General features: G+C 41.6%; 1 protein-coding gene across 6 annotated transcripts in view; it reads right to left on the bottom strand.

Moving 5' to 3' along the window:
* Positions 1-17,534, bottom strand: part of LOC309487938 (uncharacterized protein) — an 83,438-nt gene that overhangs the window by 17,338 nt on the left and 48,566 nt on the right. For 2 of the 6 annotated variants that reach the window (XR_014201952.1, XM_082155937.1), the window contains exons 1-2: positions 12,166-12,409; positions 4,018-11,982 (exon numbers count right to left, since the gene is read on the bottom strand). Coding sequence is in view for 5 of the 6 variants with exons in the window: in XM_082155937.1 (XP_082012063.1) it covers positions 4,018-6,371 (2,354 nt within the window). In the remaining variant the exon portion in view is untranslated. Of the gene's footprint in view, positions 1-4,017; positions 11,983-12,165; positions 12,410-17,534 lie in introns of those variants that run through there. The other 4 variants (XM_082155940.1, XM_082155939.1, XM_082155938.1 and 1 more) reach the window with 3 other exon arrangements.

Here is a 17,534-nt window from a genome sequence, read left to right as displayed (position 1 = left end):
GCGCGCGCGCGGCCGGGGCTCTCTCTCTTTTGTAACTGGTCCCTATATGAAAATAACGTCATATCATAAATGATAGGAAACCCAGCAACAGCGATTATCAGTTTCTCCTCCATTTTCTCGGAACTAATGTTTTGGTAGGAACGAAAGTTTACATCGTATGTTTCTCCGGAATCAGCCAGCGCGAAGGACGTTTATATTCCGATTGGTTGCTGGCGTTTGCCGCTGCTTGCCGCTGAACCGCGTCATAGCTCATTACCATAAAGTTGAGATACTTTCAACTTTCAGATTGACGCTCAAAACGCCCAAAACGCGACGCCGATGGATTTGACGCTCCTTGCAGCTGAGAGAAGCCAGCTTCCATTGAAAATGAATGACTTCCGGTAACTTTGGAAGCTCAAGTCGGCGGCGGTGTGAACGTACAGTATATCAGATGTAAAGGAAAAATTACTCCAAATCAAATTATTAACGAATTTGACCAGGTCTGCATTTTTTCTGCATTTTTACTGGAAGCAAAAAAATAAAAAAATAAAATAAAAAAAATCGCAGTGTTGAGATTTTTCTCTTCAACCTCAAACACTTGACATAAACTTAAGACATTTTTCAAGATTTAACTTAACTTTAAATTACTGAAGTAATATTATGGTGCATAATCATTGTTTTTGTCAGATGTTAATCAGATCATAATCAGATGTTATCATCAGTTAAATCTTTAAAATGTTTTAAGTGTGTCAATGTTTGTGGCTGAAGAGAAAAGAAAATACAATTCTCATTACTGCTATTTTTTTTTCTTAAGATAAATATTCCTTTTCTTCACTTCCTGTTAAAAAAAATGCAGACTTCATAAAGTATTTTAATAGTTTGCCTTGGAATTGAATGTCTAATCTTTCCATTACATTTGAAATATGGAAATAACATACTGATTAAAATAATTTCATTTTATTCACTTGTTTTGTACAATAAACTGCTATTTATTTAAACACTTCTATATAACTCTGTATAACTTCTAAAGCTGGTTATGATTGCTATAGTAGAGACCTGGCTGTTCCCTTTGTAAAAAAACAACAACTGTTATTAACTTTCATTACATTTAGCCTAAAGTTTTTGCCTACACAAGTTAGCCTACTACAAGATACCTCTGAACATGTCGACCATGACTTTGAATCGGTCAAACTCTGTAAAGAGCACAGAGATTTGTGCCTTCCGGTTAAGGTTGACTTGTGTTCCCATTCGGGATGCTGTGGCTTGTTCTTGTTGAAGAATTTCTACTCTGGTCTTTTCCTCAACTGTTAGTGCATATCTCTTCGTTAAGAAGCCTTCTGTATCACACAAACACACACATATATATATATACACTTGCACACACACACACACACACACACACACACACCACTGTGGCTATTTTCATTGCGTATTCCTACATAAAACCTAACCACACCCTAAACTAGCACATCACTCTACATGCAATATAATACAATAAAAATGGTTAACTAACTGCAGAGACAGCACATTAAAAAATACTTAATTTATACTACAAAATTATTAGCTTTACCTGTATTTGTGTTCTTCATTTGGATCCAGAACATAGTAGTAATGCACCACCAGTACATCCATGAGTTCATTCAGCCTGGTGCACACCTCCAGCATCTGAAGAAATCTGTTGCTAATTGGTCTTATCAAGCTCTTGGAAGGAAGATGGAGCAGACTCTGAAACTCTGAGAAAATCTCCTTCTGTTTTGGTGACTTCTCAATATCATAATAGACATCGGAGCAGAAATGTTCCACTTCTGAGCTGAACGGACTCATGAGGGCCTTGGCAGCATTGGAAACCATGTGCACAGTGTCTCCAGATACGTCAAGGAGGTATGGGTTTTCCTTCCTTGCTTGCTTGAGTTTCAAGGACAGACTTTTTTCCTCTCATGACTGCACAGTTGTCAAGGAGGATGCTGGTAACTTGTCTCCACTCAAGACCATAAGTCTGCATGACATCTTTAAGTTCCAGCATAAGGTTTGGGGCATTGGCAATGTTGACTTTTCTGCTTGCAAGATGTTGTGTTATTACTCTGTTGCTTTCATCATCAAAAAAGCGAACAAGCACATTGAGTATTTTATCCATATTCAAGGTTGTTGCTTCATCAACATTGAGTGAGAACATGCATTTTTTTAGCTTCTCAGACAAACATTTTTTGAACTGTAGAGCAATGCCATGAGTGTTTATGTAACTCGCATGTTGATTTGACACCGACAGGCTAGTTAACGCTTTTTTGTCTTCTGCCAGTTTTTTACACAGGGTGACCAGTGGCTGCGAAATTCTGAATGACAAATCATGTTCTGCTATAAATGTGCACAAACGTATTTTTAAATCGCAGACACGGTCAGTCATAGACAACGGTGTGTCAGCTGTAACAGTTGCTCCCGGCAACGTCGTGGTAAGTTTGAGTGCACGGGCAGCGGCTCTATGACCGGAGTCTAAATCATGACGAGCAAGCACTTTCTTACCGCTGCTAGCATACAGTAGCTTCCTCGAGACAATTGTGCAGAAACAAGCCCCGGGCTCTTTCAGTTTCTTGCACCAGCTGCCAAAAGGCTCACCATCTCTACTTTCTTCAATCCACGCCCAGCGGCATTTATTTTTGAGTCCTTTATCTATTGCTAGGACATCATCACCAGGCTTCATAAACTTGCGCTCCATTTTTTTTTCTCCGACAACGCTAACGTGACATTGATGTATGGGTGTCAATCATACTGTGTTGCAAGGACCCGCCCTTCTCTGCTTCTGATAGGCTTGTAACGTTAGTTAAAGCTGCGTTCCTCTCATATGATTGGTAGGTGAAATAAATTGGCTCGAAAATATTAAACCGCATCTCAAATATATATATACGGTATATTTTTTTCCCTCACGGCCGCACGCCGGAGATCCGGCACGGTGCCGGAATTATATAAGCAAGCTTTAAAAATCTTTGATAAAAAGCCATTTCGATACCACCATTGTAAGATTCTAGAGAAACACAATCTATTGAGTTTTGAAAACTTTATACTCTTTCTAACTTGACTCTAGTGTATAAGATTCGACATGGCCTGGCCCCTGCATGCTTATTGGTTTATGTTCACACTCGTTCTGCGATTTCTGTCAAATCTACTAGAATAGCGTCTATTTTTGACTGTAACATACCTTATTGCCGTTCGACTTTTAAACAATCTGCTTTTTCTTTTAAAGCAACCACACAGTGGAATGCACTAACAGATGTTATAAAAAGCTGCAGTTCCATTAAGAGTTTTAAATCAGAACTGAAAGTTTCTCTGAAAAACAATCAAATTTGTACTCACTTACATTGATGTGCTACTGTCAAATTGTGTTTTTGTATCTTGTGTGTGTTTTTCATATTTTCTTTAATTTTTTTTTACTTTTTCTCTTTTGTATAGGGGGTGGGGGAGTGTTATTTGTATGGACTGCAGATGTAAATTAGCCTGCGGCTAACTCTGGTACAATGCATCAAATGGCAACATTTATGTTAGAAATTGTACATGGTCCTTAATAATAATAAAAAAAAATAATAAAAAAACGAATGAGAGTTAACAGATGAAATAAGTGCAAAATTGTCATTTATTAATACAATAGATCTATACTCCACAGTGATTAATCCAAAAAACAAGCTATAAACTGCATTGGCACAGCAATAACAGTGTTTCTCACAGGAGTTTTGGTAAATCTGTTGTGGGTGGACCTCGGGTCTTCTAGGGGGGTTCGGGGGCATGAATACAGTGTAATCAGACTTTAGCCATGAAAATGTCACAAGTAACAGAAATAAGCACAAATGTCAGAGCATGTCAGAACACCTCCAGGGCCAGAAAACACCTCAGACCCCAGAGGGTTAATAGATATCAAACAATCAACAGAATGTCCTGTCCTCACCACACACTGGCTATAGGTGGAGAGGAGAGATTTGGCTATAGGGTGATGTGTGTCTAACTTAAACAGAAGAGACTTTGTTGCTCAGCACATGAAAATAAACTACTTACCGTGATCTCAGACTGAGGTGATGTGGTTTCTCTCCAGTGTGGATCCTCTCATGTGTTTTCAGAGATGATGGCTGACTGAATCTCTTGTCACAGTGTGAACACTTGTAAGGTTTTTCTCCAGTGTGGATCCTCTCATGTGTTTTCAGAGATGATGAGTCACTGACTCTCTTGTCACAGTGTGAACACTTGTAAGGTTTTTCTCCAGTGTGGATCCTCTCATGTGTTTTCAGATTTGCTGATCGACTGAATCTCTTGTCACAGTGTGAACACTTGTAAGGTTTTTCTCCAGTGTGAATTTTCTGGTGCTGTTTTAAACAGTTTGCTGTAGTAAAAGTCTTCTCACACTCAAAGCACATGTACTCTCTTACACCAGTGTGAGTTTTCTGATGTGTGTGTAAATATTGCAGCAGTGAAAAACTCTTTCCACACACAGAACATGAATGCGGCTTCGTATGAACTGGCAGGTGTTTCTTCAGGACTGATGCACTAAGAAATGTTCTGCCACATTGATCACATGAGAACGGCTTCTCTCCGGTGTGGATCCTCATGTGAACATTAAGATTACTTTTGAATGAGAACCTCTTTTCACACTGATCACACATGAATGGCTTCTCTCCCGTGTGGATCCTCATGTGAACATCAAGTTGCTTTTTGTTAGTGAAACACTTCCCACATTGATCACACGTGCGCAGCTTCTCTCCAGTGTGGATCCTCTCATGTGTTTTCAGATTTGTTGACTGACTGAATCTCTTGTCACAGTGTGAACACTTGTAAGGTTTTTCTCCAGTGTGAATTCTCTGGTGCCGTTTTAAATCTATCCCTGTAGTAAAAGTCTTCTCACACTCAAAGCACATGTACTCTCTCACACCAGTGTGCATTTTCTCATGTTTACGTAAAGATTTCAGCAGTGAAAAACTCTTTCCACACGCAGAACATGAATGTGGCTTCTCCTTCATATGAACTGGCAGGTGTCTCTTCAGGGCTGATGCACAAATAAATGCTCTGCCGCACTGATCACATGAGAACGGCTTCTCTCTGGTGTGAACTCTCCTATGCACATCAAGATTATGTTTGTTTGTGAAACTCTTCCCACATTGATCACATGAGAACGGCTTCTCTCCGGTGTGGATCCTCATGTGAACATTAAGACTACTTTTGCATGAGAATCTCTTCCCACATTGATCACATGAGAACGGCTTCTCTCCCGTGTGGATCCTCATGTGAACATCAAGTTGCTTTTTGTTAGTGAAACACTTCCCACATTGATCACATGAGAACGGCTTCTCTCCGGTGTGGATCCTCATGTGAACATTAAGACTACTTTTGCATGAGAATCTCTTCCCACATTGATCACATGAGAACGGCTTCTCTCCCGTGTGGATCCTCATGTGAACATCAAGTTGCTTTTTGTTAGTGAAACACTTCCCACATTGATCACACTTGTAAGGTTTTTCTCCAGTGTGAATCCTCTCGTGCTGTTTTAAACTGTCCGCTGTAATAAAAGTCTTCTCACACTCAAAGCACATGTACTCTCTCACACCAGTGTGTATTTTCTCATGTTTACGTAAAGATTTCAGCAGTGAAAAACTCTTTCCACACGCAGAACATGAATGTGGCTTCTCCTTCATATGAACTGTCAGGTGTGTCTTCAGGGCTGATGCACAAATAAATGCTCTGCCGCACTGATCACATGAGAACGGCTTCTCTCCGGTGTGAACTCTCCTATGCACATCAAGATTATGTTTGTTTGTGAAACTCTTTCCACATTGATCACATGTGAACGGCTTTTCTCCGGTGTGAACTCTCATGTGAACATTAAGGTATGATGATCGACTGAAACTCTTTCCACATTGATCACATGAGAACGGCTTCTCTCCAGTGTGAACTCTCATGTGAACATCAAGACTATGTTTGCTTGTGAAACTCTTTCCACACTGAGTGCAGGTGAAAGATTTCTTGGCTCTTTTCTTTAAAAAAATATTTTTAGTCTTTGAGCGACTCAATGGTTTTCCTTCAGGATTGACATGATGTTCCTCCTCCACTTCACTCAGTTCTTCACTCTCCTCCTTCACTTCACTCAGTTCTTCTCTCTCCTCCTCCACTTCACTCAGTTCTTCTCTCTCCTCCTCCACTTCACTCAGTTCTTCACTCTCCTCCTCCACTTCACTCAGTTCTTCACTCTCCTCCTTCACTTCACTCAGTTCTTCACTCTCCTCCTTCACTTCACTCAGTTCTTCACTCTCCTCCTTCACTTCACTCAGTTCTTCACTCTCCTCCTTCACTTCCATCAGGTCTGAAATCAAAGAGAAAATTATTAAAGGGGGGGTGAAACACTTAGTTTCAGTCAATCTCATGTTAATCTTGAGTACCTATAGAGTAGTATTGCATCCTTCATATCTCCAAAAAGTCTTTAGTTTTATTATATTTATAAAAGAAAGATAGGCTGTTCCGAGTCTTTCCGGAAAAAAACGAGCGGCTGGAGGCGTGCCGTGTGGGCGGAGCTAAAGAATCACGAGCGCTGTTCACTGTTTACTTGCTGTGCTTACGCGCCGATAGCTAACAACACACAGGCATTTGAAGCAGTTTTACTCACCGCCTGCGGTTCAAACGCACGACCGTGAACCTTTATTGTTGGGACTGCTCCATCCTTAAGCATTAGACGATCTGTAAATCCGGCGTCGAACTGGGCCTTGTTTATAAAACCTATGCAGCACTGCCGATGATTTCCTGTTGAAGCGCGTTGATGTGCGCGGTCTCGCTCTCCTCTGGTCGACGTGTGCGCGGACGCGCTTTTCCAAGAGAAATGCTCATATAAGGAGTTCCACTCTGGTCTACGTCATTAGATCCACGATCGGAAAAAAAACAGCCGAAACTTGTACCAACCCGGAAGTAAGATTTTCGGCACAGAAATTCTCCGTTATTCGTCCAAAATATATATTTTTAAAACTTTGGCCATGTTTAGCATGAGAATCCATCTCTTTAACATTGTAAACAACTGAATACATGAAACACCCCCCCTTTAATTTCATTTTCAGTACATCAAAATAATTAAAAGAGAGAAATATAAAGTGAAAGGACATGAAAGTGAGCCCTGATGTAATAGTAGAAAGTAGACAACTGTTATAAAATATTATGATAATTTGATGTCTTTTTATAAATTGATCAAATGTCCTTGAAACTTTCCAAAAATGAGGAAAATTTATCTTCCAATTATTATTTTTAAAACATTATAGGCACAAATCCCATGTTTCTTTAGCAATAACTATTACATATATTTGGTAAATGACACAATTATCTAACATGATATTAGCATTCAAAAATACAATACTGCCATACACTCACCTAAAGGATTATTAGGAACACCTGTTCAATTTCTCATTAATGCAATTATCTAATCAACCAATCACATGGCAGTTGCGTCAATGCATTTAGGGGTGTGGTCCTGGTCAAGACAATCTCCTGAACTCAAAACTGAATGTCAGAATGGGAAAGAAAGGTGATTAAGCAATTTTGAGCGTGACATGGTTGTTGGTGCCAGACGGGCTGGTCTGAGTATTTCACAATCTGCTCAGTTACTGGGATTTTCACGCACAACCATTTCTAGGGTTGACAAAGAATGGTGTGAAAAGGGAAAAACATCCAGTATGCGGCAGTCCTATGGGCGAAAATGCCTTGTTGATGCTAGAGGTCAGAGGAGAATGGGCCGACTGATTCAAGCTGATAGAAGAGCAACTTTGACTGAAATAACCACTCGTTACAACCGAGGTATGCAGCAAAGCATTTGTGAAGCCACAACACGCACAACCTTGAGGCGGATGGGCTACAACAGCAGAAGACCCCACCGGGTATCACTCATCTCCACTACAAATAGGAAAAAGAGGCTACAATTTGCACGAGCTCACCAAAATTGGACAGTTGAAGACTGGAAAAATGTTGGTTGGTCTGATGAGTCTCGATTTCTGTTGAGACATTCAGATGGTAGAGTCAGAATTTGGCGTAAACAGAATGAGAACATGGATCCATCATGCCTTGTTACCACTGTGCAGGCTGGTGGTGGTGGTGTAATGGTGTGGGGGATGTTTTCTTGGCACACTTTAGGCCCCTTAGTGCCAATTGGGCATTGTTTAAATGCCACGGCTTGCCTGAGCATTGTTTCTGACCATGTCCATCCCTTTATGACCACCACGTACCCATCCTCTGATGGCTACTTCCAGCAGGATAATGCACCATGCAAGGGTGCAAACACATGTATGGTCAAAAAAGAGAGAGGTAATCGAAGCCCTCGTCCCGCGGCAAATATTCAGATACTACATTGCCACCATCCCCAACCCACCCCTATAGGCACATAGAGTCAAATGAAATTTAGAAAAACTATCTTGCACTTCTTCTTGCTTTACTGCTACTTCCTGAAAACAATTTCACCTGATGATTTGAATAGCTCTTTTTGTAAAGAATTAATAATTCTAGGATGATTGGGGTAATTGTGTAGGGTAGGCCTAGTGCATCTGCATAGAAACTAATAAACAAAATGCAAGCATATATAAATACAATAAAACACAAATACACGAGAAATAAAGCAGTGCTTTATGTTTTTTCAGGTAAATTAACTGTATTACGTATTAATACAGTTTATCTTTTGACAAAATGTGATTTTTTCTCTTTCTCTTTTGTTGTTTGATTAACTTTGGTGACACAAACAGCTGCAGGTATATTGGGTGCTGTCCCTTTAAGACGAATGCACGTATCTAATACCAGTAATGACACGCATCCGTTTTATTTTGACTGCGTTTACGGGGAAACTCGTTGAGACGGACACTGGCTTATTTTTTCGTGCACATGTCTGTTCAAACACAAATAGATAAGAAAGAAAAGGGAATTTGGTGTTCACGAACTTCACGTGCTGTCTGCGACTGCATGGCTCTGTGCGCCGACAGACCATCTACATTTGGATGTTAAACATAATATAGCCAGATACAGCAAAGACAACGTCGGCAGTATTGACGGCAAAATAGGCTACAGAATATTTCGTTCTGTAGGCCTATTGACAGGGGCAATATTTGAAAATCGATAATTAGGCCTATTTTTTTAATTACAATTATATATGCATTTGTAAAAACCGAGAGACTTTCAAGCATCAAAATGTAATTTATTAATATGTATTTGCGCCTTCTATTTTGTCTGAAAACTTCCAACACTCTTGCGTGTCGCGTGAAAAATAGGCGTCGGTTGCGGTTCTATTTCTAGCACGCGTTTCGGCGCGGCTCGAGAAGTGTGTGCGTCACGCAGGCATTGTGCTCTAACCAGTTAACATGAGAGCCGACATAAAAACGGACACGCCACGCCACGCAGAGAGAAATGTGATGCAGTGGCAGATCCAGAGTGAGACAGACTAGTGGTTCACGCTTGCGCACATACTGCTGGTTTGGCAGTGTTCTGATTCGCTTATTTCCTATTTACTTGTTGGTGGACGCAATCCAGGGAATTCCTTCCCAGTGGTTTGTCGGCTACCGGTGCGTGAAACGCTGTTATGGCTGCCACATAGACTTGAGTGTGGAGGGGGTGTGACAGTGATCCAGGAGCTCTTGTAAAAATGCGAGCACACTCGGTACTTAAAATGAACGAGGGTCTACGTTTAGTGTAGCACACCAGCTAGAAAACACTGCCTAATTCTGAGCGTACAGGCACCTTTGTTGAGGGCGCTCTAGCTTCCAAAATGGTTTGCAGCACCCTATCCGGGAGATACCCGGGTACCTGTTGAGGGGCCATGCGTGAAGGGCTCATAAGTCGGGACGTGGGTGCGAAATTTTCCCGTTCGCCTGTGTGAGGTCTTTCCTCTGTGGAATTTTCAGCAGCTTTATCTAGGGGGCTATTAACAGCACTGCACATCTGCACTCCCTGATCCTTTCGATGACCTTTGGTAACATCGTAACAGGACGGAACGCGTACAGAGGGCGGCTCGGCCAGTCGTGGATGGGCGCGTCCCTGTTATTTGTAAAAAATATTTGGCAGTGAGCGTTGTCTTCTGAGGCGAAGAGGTCGACCTCCGCCCTGCCGAAGACATCCCCACAGCAGCTGAACCATTTGTGGGGGAGGAGACCATTCCCCTGGAAGAACATTGCATCTGGATAACATATCCGCACCCTGGTTCAGAACGCCTGGCACATGCGTCACCCTCAGCAAGCACAGGTTGTGCTGGGACCAGAGAAAAAAAATTCTCTGCCATGCTGTGCAGGTTGTGTGACCTGAGACCACCCTGGCGGATTATGTACGACACCACTGCCCTGTTGTTGACGTATCGCCTGCGATAATTAATGCGATATGGCTCAGCTTGTCAGTTAACTACAGCTCTTTGTAGTGAATGCCGCTCCATCTGAAAGCATGTGATGGCGATTTACTACTAATCAAGGAACCGGCTTTACTGACGAGATGCGCCTAACAATGTCATGTGATATATATCGCCCAGCCCTAGTTCCGGCTGGGAGATAGTGTGCTTTTGGAGAAATTGATCCTGCGGCCCAGGCATTCTAAGTGGTTGAGGAGCCAGGCTCTGTGAGTTATTAATAGCTCCACCGATTGGGCTACGATGAGCCAATCGTCAAGGTAGTTTAACACTCCCCACTGTCTCAAGGGGAAGAGCGCCGCGTCCATACACTTCATGAAGGTACAGGGCGCTAGAGACAGGCCGAATGCTAGTACTGTGTACTGATAAGCCTGCTCTTCGAATGCAAACCTCAGGAATGATCTGTGATGGGGCGCTATCTGGATGTGAAAATAGGCGTCTTTCAGATTTACTGAGAAAAAACAATCTCCCGGGCCAATATGCGCGAGAATTTGTTTGGTTGTCAACATCCTGAACAGACGCGTCATAAGCGCTTTGTTCAAGTGTCTGAGATCGCCATCCTTTTTGGGGACGAGGAAGTAGCGTCTGTAAAAGCCTGACTCGCTCTGTGATATAGGAACAGTTTCGACAGCTCCCTTTTCCAACAGTTTTGACACTTCGGTACGGAGAACGTGGGCCAAACCCTTTTCGACCGTTGTCTCGACCTTGGCTCAAAAGTGTGGAGGTCTGCAAGCAAACTGGAGCGAGTAACCTCGTTTTATTATGTTCAACACCCATTTTGATATTTCGGGGATAGCCTCCCAGGCTTCTGCCCTCATAGTTAGGGGTTGGATGAAGACAGGACCTGGGTCGCTGTGAGAGAGGTCTGCCACTGCCTTGGTGAGTACGCGGAGAAGTTCTGTGTCGATATTGGTCCTCACGCTGTCTTGTGTGGACGGAGGGGGGCGGAAACGGACCCCGTCCAGTCGTCGCAGTCCAAAGCCGCGAGGGAAAGGCTGTCATCCTTTTCCTCTTCTTCCTCGTCCGAAGTCCCGAACGACACGAGGTCCGCCGCTCACAGAGAGGGTCGCTGGTCGACCTGTGTAAACAGGACTGGCGAGGGAGACCGCTGGAGAGAGACCGAGGCACCCGAGGACTGGGTCGGCGTGAGCTCGCTCGTCTCAGCTCGCTCAGGCTCCCTTTGTGAACGGCGCTTCTTCTTGCGCGGCTCAAGCAAAGGGGCGGGGAGCGGAGAGCGGGGAGCGGGTCGTCATCGGTGAAGCAGGCGAGTCGAGCCCGCAGAGTGGTAAGATCCATCACGTCACATTCCGGGCAGCAGCCCTTAGCAAATGCAGCTCGGCGTGGTCGCGGACCAGGCAGGAAGCGCACAGAATGTGGCGGTCTCCACCGACGAGTAGGCCTCTACACGAGGCGCAGGTGGTGCGAGGCATTTGAAACAACGCCTCGGAAATATACTGTTTTAAAGTGTGAACGCAGCGGTGAACACACAGGATTTGCTCTTTAAAAAAATTAAATAAACATATTTTAATCTTTTTTAAATTGACTTTTGCAAATAACCTTTGTTAAATTTATATAAGTATTTGTTCATATTAATGGACCAGAGCTTAAATAGTTTTATTTTTTAACTAACAACTAAAAAAAGATTTAGAAATACTAACAAATATATTGCTCATTCATTGTTCGTTAATGTTAGTTAATACATTTATATGACAAACAAATTTTAAATGGGCTTTTTTGTGAGAAGTTTTTATTTCTATGATGCATTTATTGGAGAGAATAATCATGTCAGACGCAGCCCTGCTGTGAACGCGCATTCACATTTAAACAATGTATTATTCAATGCATTACTTCTATATAATTATATATTAAGTTGCTCAAGCAAGTGGTAAAATATTTAACCATGTACTTATATTAAAATCTTTTGCATTTAAATGAATACAATAAATCTTGCATGTCACAAAGAACTTGTTTTTCCACCTCCACGAATAAGACGAGTGTCGTTCATTATGTCGCCTTGTTGAGGTAAATTGTTTTCCTTGCTTTACCCCGGTCTTAAAGTGAAAAAAGTAGTATTTAATTAAATACATTTATGGTGAGATTACTACATTTTATTTAATTAATCGCACTTATGGTGAAATGACTACATTTTCAGGTCAATCTGTGTTCATTTTGACCACGAAACATGCGCTGTTACTTTAATTCAGCGTTTGCAGCACAGCAGAAATCATAGACAGTATATAAACTGCAAAAATAGACTCGGTGCGGAAACGATCGCTGCACCGCAACTGGAACGGATCGATCATCGACGGACTGCATCCGCGTGCAGTGTGAAAGCTATGTTAACATGGGTAGGCTACGGAAAAAAAATACTCACCGCATACGCACTGCAAACGAAATATGTGAGAAACGGGCGGAGCAGGAGAGCTACTCCGGCTGCTACTCGCAGTAGAGCGAGTGTTGCCATCTTCAGTTCAGCGACATATTTCCCGCCACGTGCTCTCTGTCCGCTAGTGCTCATCTGTATTTGACGCAAGTGTTTGTGTGTGAGTGTGCGCGCTTGCGCACTCATTGGGATAATTGTAAACGCGCAAACACAGACAGAAAAGACATGCCATCGTGGAAATAAGATAAATAACAGATTACTTAAGGGCTATTTAGTTTTTTTAATAAAATAACAAATTGTAATCTGTAAAAATTGTATAAAGAAAATCAAATCAAATTTACTTGACCTTCAAGGGGGGCGGGGGGAGCCGTTAGGGGGCCGGGCGCCCCCCTTATATAATGGTAGGGGAAACACTGCATTTTGTTCATCCTTCAAAGATTCCACTAAAACTAAACATTTTAAGATTTAGGAAAACTCTTATTTAAACACTAAATTACCATTGTAAACAGTAGGATGATTATTGGCCATTTTCACTCCCTAATGTCAATTTTTTCACTCATTTTGCTTTTAATTAATATTAAGGCATTATGAATGATAGTAATTAAAGGGGGGGTGAAATGCTCATTTTCACTCAATCTCCTGTTAATCTTGAGTACCAAAAAGTCTTTAGTTTTATTATATTTATAAAAGACAGATAGGCTGTACCGAGTTTTTCCGGAAAAAAACGAGCGTCTGGAGGCTAACCGAGCTAACAACAACAACACAGAGACAGCAGTTTACCGTATTTTCCGGACTATAAGTCGCTTCGGAGTATAAGTCGCATCAGTCAAAAAATGCGTCATGAAGAGGAAAAAAACATATATAAGTCGCACTGGACTATAAGTCGCATTTATTTAACAAAATCCAAGACCAAGAACAGACATTTAATCTGGAAAGGCAAGTTATTCAACTACACAGAACAACAGGCTGAATAGGTGTCCGGTATGTTAACGCAACACATTAACAGTTATTCAGCTACACAATAGCATAAAGAACATATACCTGGGAGGCTGAATAGGCTAAATTCCACTTCCACTTAAGAAGAGTTGTGCACTTTTAAGCATTTTTATTTTAATATATCTCTTTACATAAATATTTTTTTTTCTACTTAAAAACTATAATTTCGTTATTTTACTAACCCAACTAATGACTCATCCGGCCTTTCCAATAGGTTGCACAGGGAAAAAAACGTACCTTCCTCCACTTAAGAAGAGTTGTGCACTTTTAAGCATTTTTATTTTAATATATCTCTTTACATAAATATTTTTTTTTCTACTTAAAAACTATAATTTCGTTATTTTACTAACCCAAATAATGACTCATCCGGGCTTTCCAATAGGTTGCACGGAAGAGGGGAAAAAAAAGTAGCTTTCTTCCACTTAAAAAGAGTTGTGCACTTTTAAGCACTTTTTAATTTAATACATCTCTTTACATAAATTTTTTTTTTCTACTTAAAAACTATAATTTCGTTATTTTACTAACCCAACCAATTACTCACCCGGGCTTTTCAATAGGTTGCACGCAAGGAAGAAAAAAAAAGTAGCTTCCTTTCACTTAAGAAGAGTGGATACAATGGCGTTGGTATTGGTTGCTAAAAAGGGTACTACTTCGCCTATATGGCAATTTTTTGGATTTAGACCTGATGAGAGTGGACAGCCAAGGGACCTGACTGAAGTTGTGTGCAAGATCTGCTCATGTGTGATCCGCGCAAAAGATGGGCAGACGACCAATCTACATGACCACTTGCGTGTGCGCCATCCAGCAGAATACGCCACCTTGCCTGCACGTGCTGGGCCTAGCAAAAAAACTAGCCAGGGTCAGCAGACGATAACTGGGGCTTTTGCAAAAAGCACTAAATATAAAACCGACAGTGACAGATGGAGGCAGTTGACAGATGCGGTAACTCGCTTCCTGGCCAAAGAAATGGTGTCGTTCAATACAGTGGAGAAGCCGTCGTTCAAGGCCATGCTGCACACCTTTGATAAACAATACGAGCTGCCAGGTCGGAAATATTTTTCCAAGACGGCTATCCCAAACATTTTCAACGAGGTCAGAAAGAGCTGAGTGATGTAGAATATTTGGCCCTGACAACGGACATGTGGTCCAGCTGCAATATGATGCCCTACATGTCAGTAACAGTGCATTATGTGAATAAGGAGTGGACACTGCAGTCCAAATGCTTACAAACTAGCTTCATGCCCGAAAGCCATACAGCAGATAATTTGGAAGAAGCACTGCGCGAGGCAATTAATGACTGGAAACTACAGGAGAAACAAATTGCCTGTATAACTACCGACAATGGGGCGAATATTGTTGCAGCCATCCGGCAGTTGAAATGGCCATGGTTAAGTTGCTTTGGGCACAACTTGAACCTGGCCATAAACAACTCGCTTGCGCAACAGAGGGCCAGCACAGACCGAGCGTTCGGTGTTTGCCGGGCAGTCAACACTGCGTTTTCGCACAGCTGGCTAAGGCGACGTGAGCTGCAGAAAGCACAAGTGGAATTGAAACTCCCTGAGCACTCATTGATCACGGTAATTTTTAAAATGGTTATCTAACAACGAACTAATTATTGTTTAAATTATTTATTATGTATTTTATTATTTACTGGGTCTTTACTGACAGGACTGTGCAACACGATGGGGCTCAAAACAACAAATGGTGGAGAGAATGCTGGAGCAGGAGCAAGCCATCAAACGCGTGTTTGCCCAAGACAAAAGCCGCCGCCCACTCCCCCAGCTGACATGGCAAGACATTAGTGTTCTGGAATCTGTGAACAACGCGCTGAAACCAGTAGCGGACTTCACAGACATTCTCTCTGGAGAAAATTATGTAACGGTGTCCTCACTGCTGCCGATGTTGGCCCATTTAGAAGGTGTGCTGGAGGAGACAAATGATGATTCCAAACTGACAGCCGACCTGAAGCGTGTCATCCTAGAGCAGATGGAAGGCAGATATGGTGATGACACCATCAAGAGGATGATGTGCAAAGCAACACTGCTTGACCCCAGGTACCGAGGGGACCATATGAAACCTCCCGAACTTCATTCCACAAAAACTGAAATGATGGAAGAGATTTTGAGAGACACTGCTCTGACGATGACAACACCAGGTCCCTCACATGCTGGAGAAGAGGGAGAGGAACCAGATGCCAGCGCCGGCGCTACCACCGCCACCGCGCCTAAGAAAAAAAAGTGGTCTTTGGGCAGCCTTCTTGCGAAGAGAACAGCCACAGCAACTGCTGCCATGCTCACCGATGAGCAAAAGGTCGAGTCAGAAATGACCATGTACCTGCAGGAAATGGCCATTGATGGGGAAGAGGACCCACTGACTTGGTGGAAAACGAACGAAAAAAGGTTTCCGTTCCTGGCAAGATTAGCACGGAAATATCTGTGCATATGTGCTACCAGTACTCCATCAGAGCGGGTCTTCAGCACAGCGGGTAGTGTAGTTACTCCAATACGCAGCTTATTAAAACCAGATAAAGTTAATATGTTGGTATTTCTGGCCAGAAACATCGAACTTTAAACATGGTCTATGACGAAAGATATTAGACTTATTTTTCTTTACACACTTTTCGCAATCCGTTATTCAATTTAGATTTTTCATGTTGTTTTTTAAATGTTCATTTGTGAAGTTCATATTATCACTTTACAATATTTCAATAACATCATTAATTTTTTGGCCTATGCTATGCTTTGCACGACAAAGTTAATTGTGCTGTTAATTATTATTAAGTGAAATGTAAATCCTGAGTTTCGTTCTGAGTTCTTCTGTGTTTTAATAAATGCGTTATCAGAATCACCTTCATGCTTTCATTTGATTATTTTGACATTATGACCAAGGCAAATTGTCTTTAAAAGTATTAACCAGACAAAAGTTATTTGACGTTCCCTGAAGTCTGCGTTTATTTTAAACTGCCGCTTCAGTGTACAGAAGAGCTGGGACAATGAGCAATATTTCCTGAGACACTACGATAGGCTACTAATAATTCAATAATAAGGGCTGTTTCTTGTACAAAATTAAATATTTTAAGTTAAATGTACAGTGTAAGACATTTAAAAAAGACAAGAGTCTAACAATGTCAAGATCAATATTTGTGTAGCCTGCCTGACACGGTATTTTCACAGACTAGCACGTCACGTCTCTGGCATAGACTACAGTATTTAAAATAGCATATCTGCATTAGTTATATTCTCAATTTAATTTACATACAAATCCCTGCAATGTTTTTAGGTTAACTAATATAGAAGAGACTACGATTAGCGCGTCGCACTCCATCGGCACAACCCTAGTACTGCTTTCGCTCTCTCTCTCTCTGTCTGGTCTACGAGTGAGAAGTGCCCTTAGGACCCATATAAGGAAATTCCGCCCCATCTTACGTGACACAGACCCATACTCGGAAAAAACTTTCCGAAACTTATGACAAACCGGAAGGACAATTTTTGGCACAGAAATACTCCTTCAAACGTACAATTAAATTTTTGAAACTTTGTCCATGTTTAGCATGGGAATCCAACTCTTTAACAGTGTCAAAAACTCAGTATGCATGAAATAGCATTTCACCCCCCCCTTTAAAAACCCTCTGGTGTCCTTCATTTCAGAGTCACACTCAAGACCTTCGGGACCAAATGGTCCGGGAGGGTGGGAATAATATTTATAAAAAAAAATCATAATTTTTTTTTTTTTTACTTGTTTTTTATAATATTTTTTCTTTTCTTTTTTGGTGTTTTGAGATAATTTTATGATTTATAA

Source organism: Leuciscus leuciscus, assembly GCF_965113295.1.
Source record: "Leuciscus leuciscus genome assembly, chromosome: 1".
Taxonomy (NCBI): Eukaryota; Metazoa; Chordata; class Actinopteri; order Cypriniformes; family Leuciscidae; genus Leuciscus; species Leuciscus leuciscus.
The sequence above is the reverse complement of the archived record's forward strand: the minus strand, read 5'-3'. Positions and strand labels throughout refer to the sequence as shown.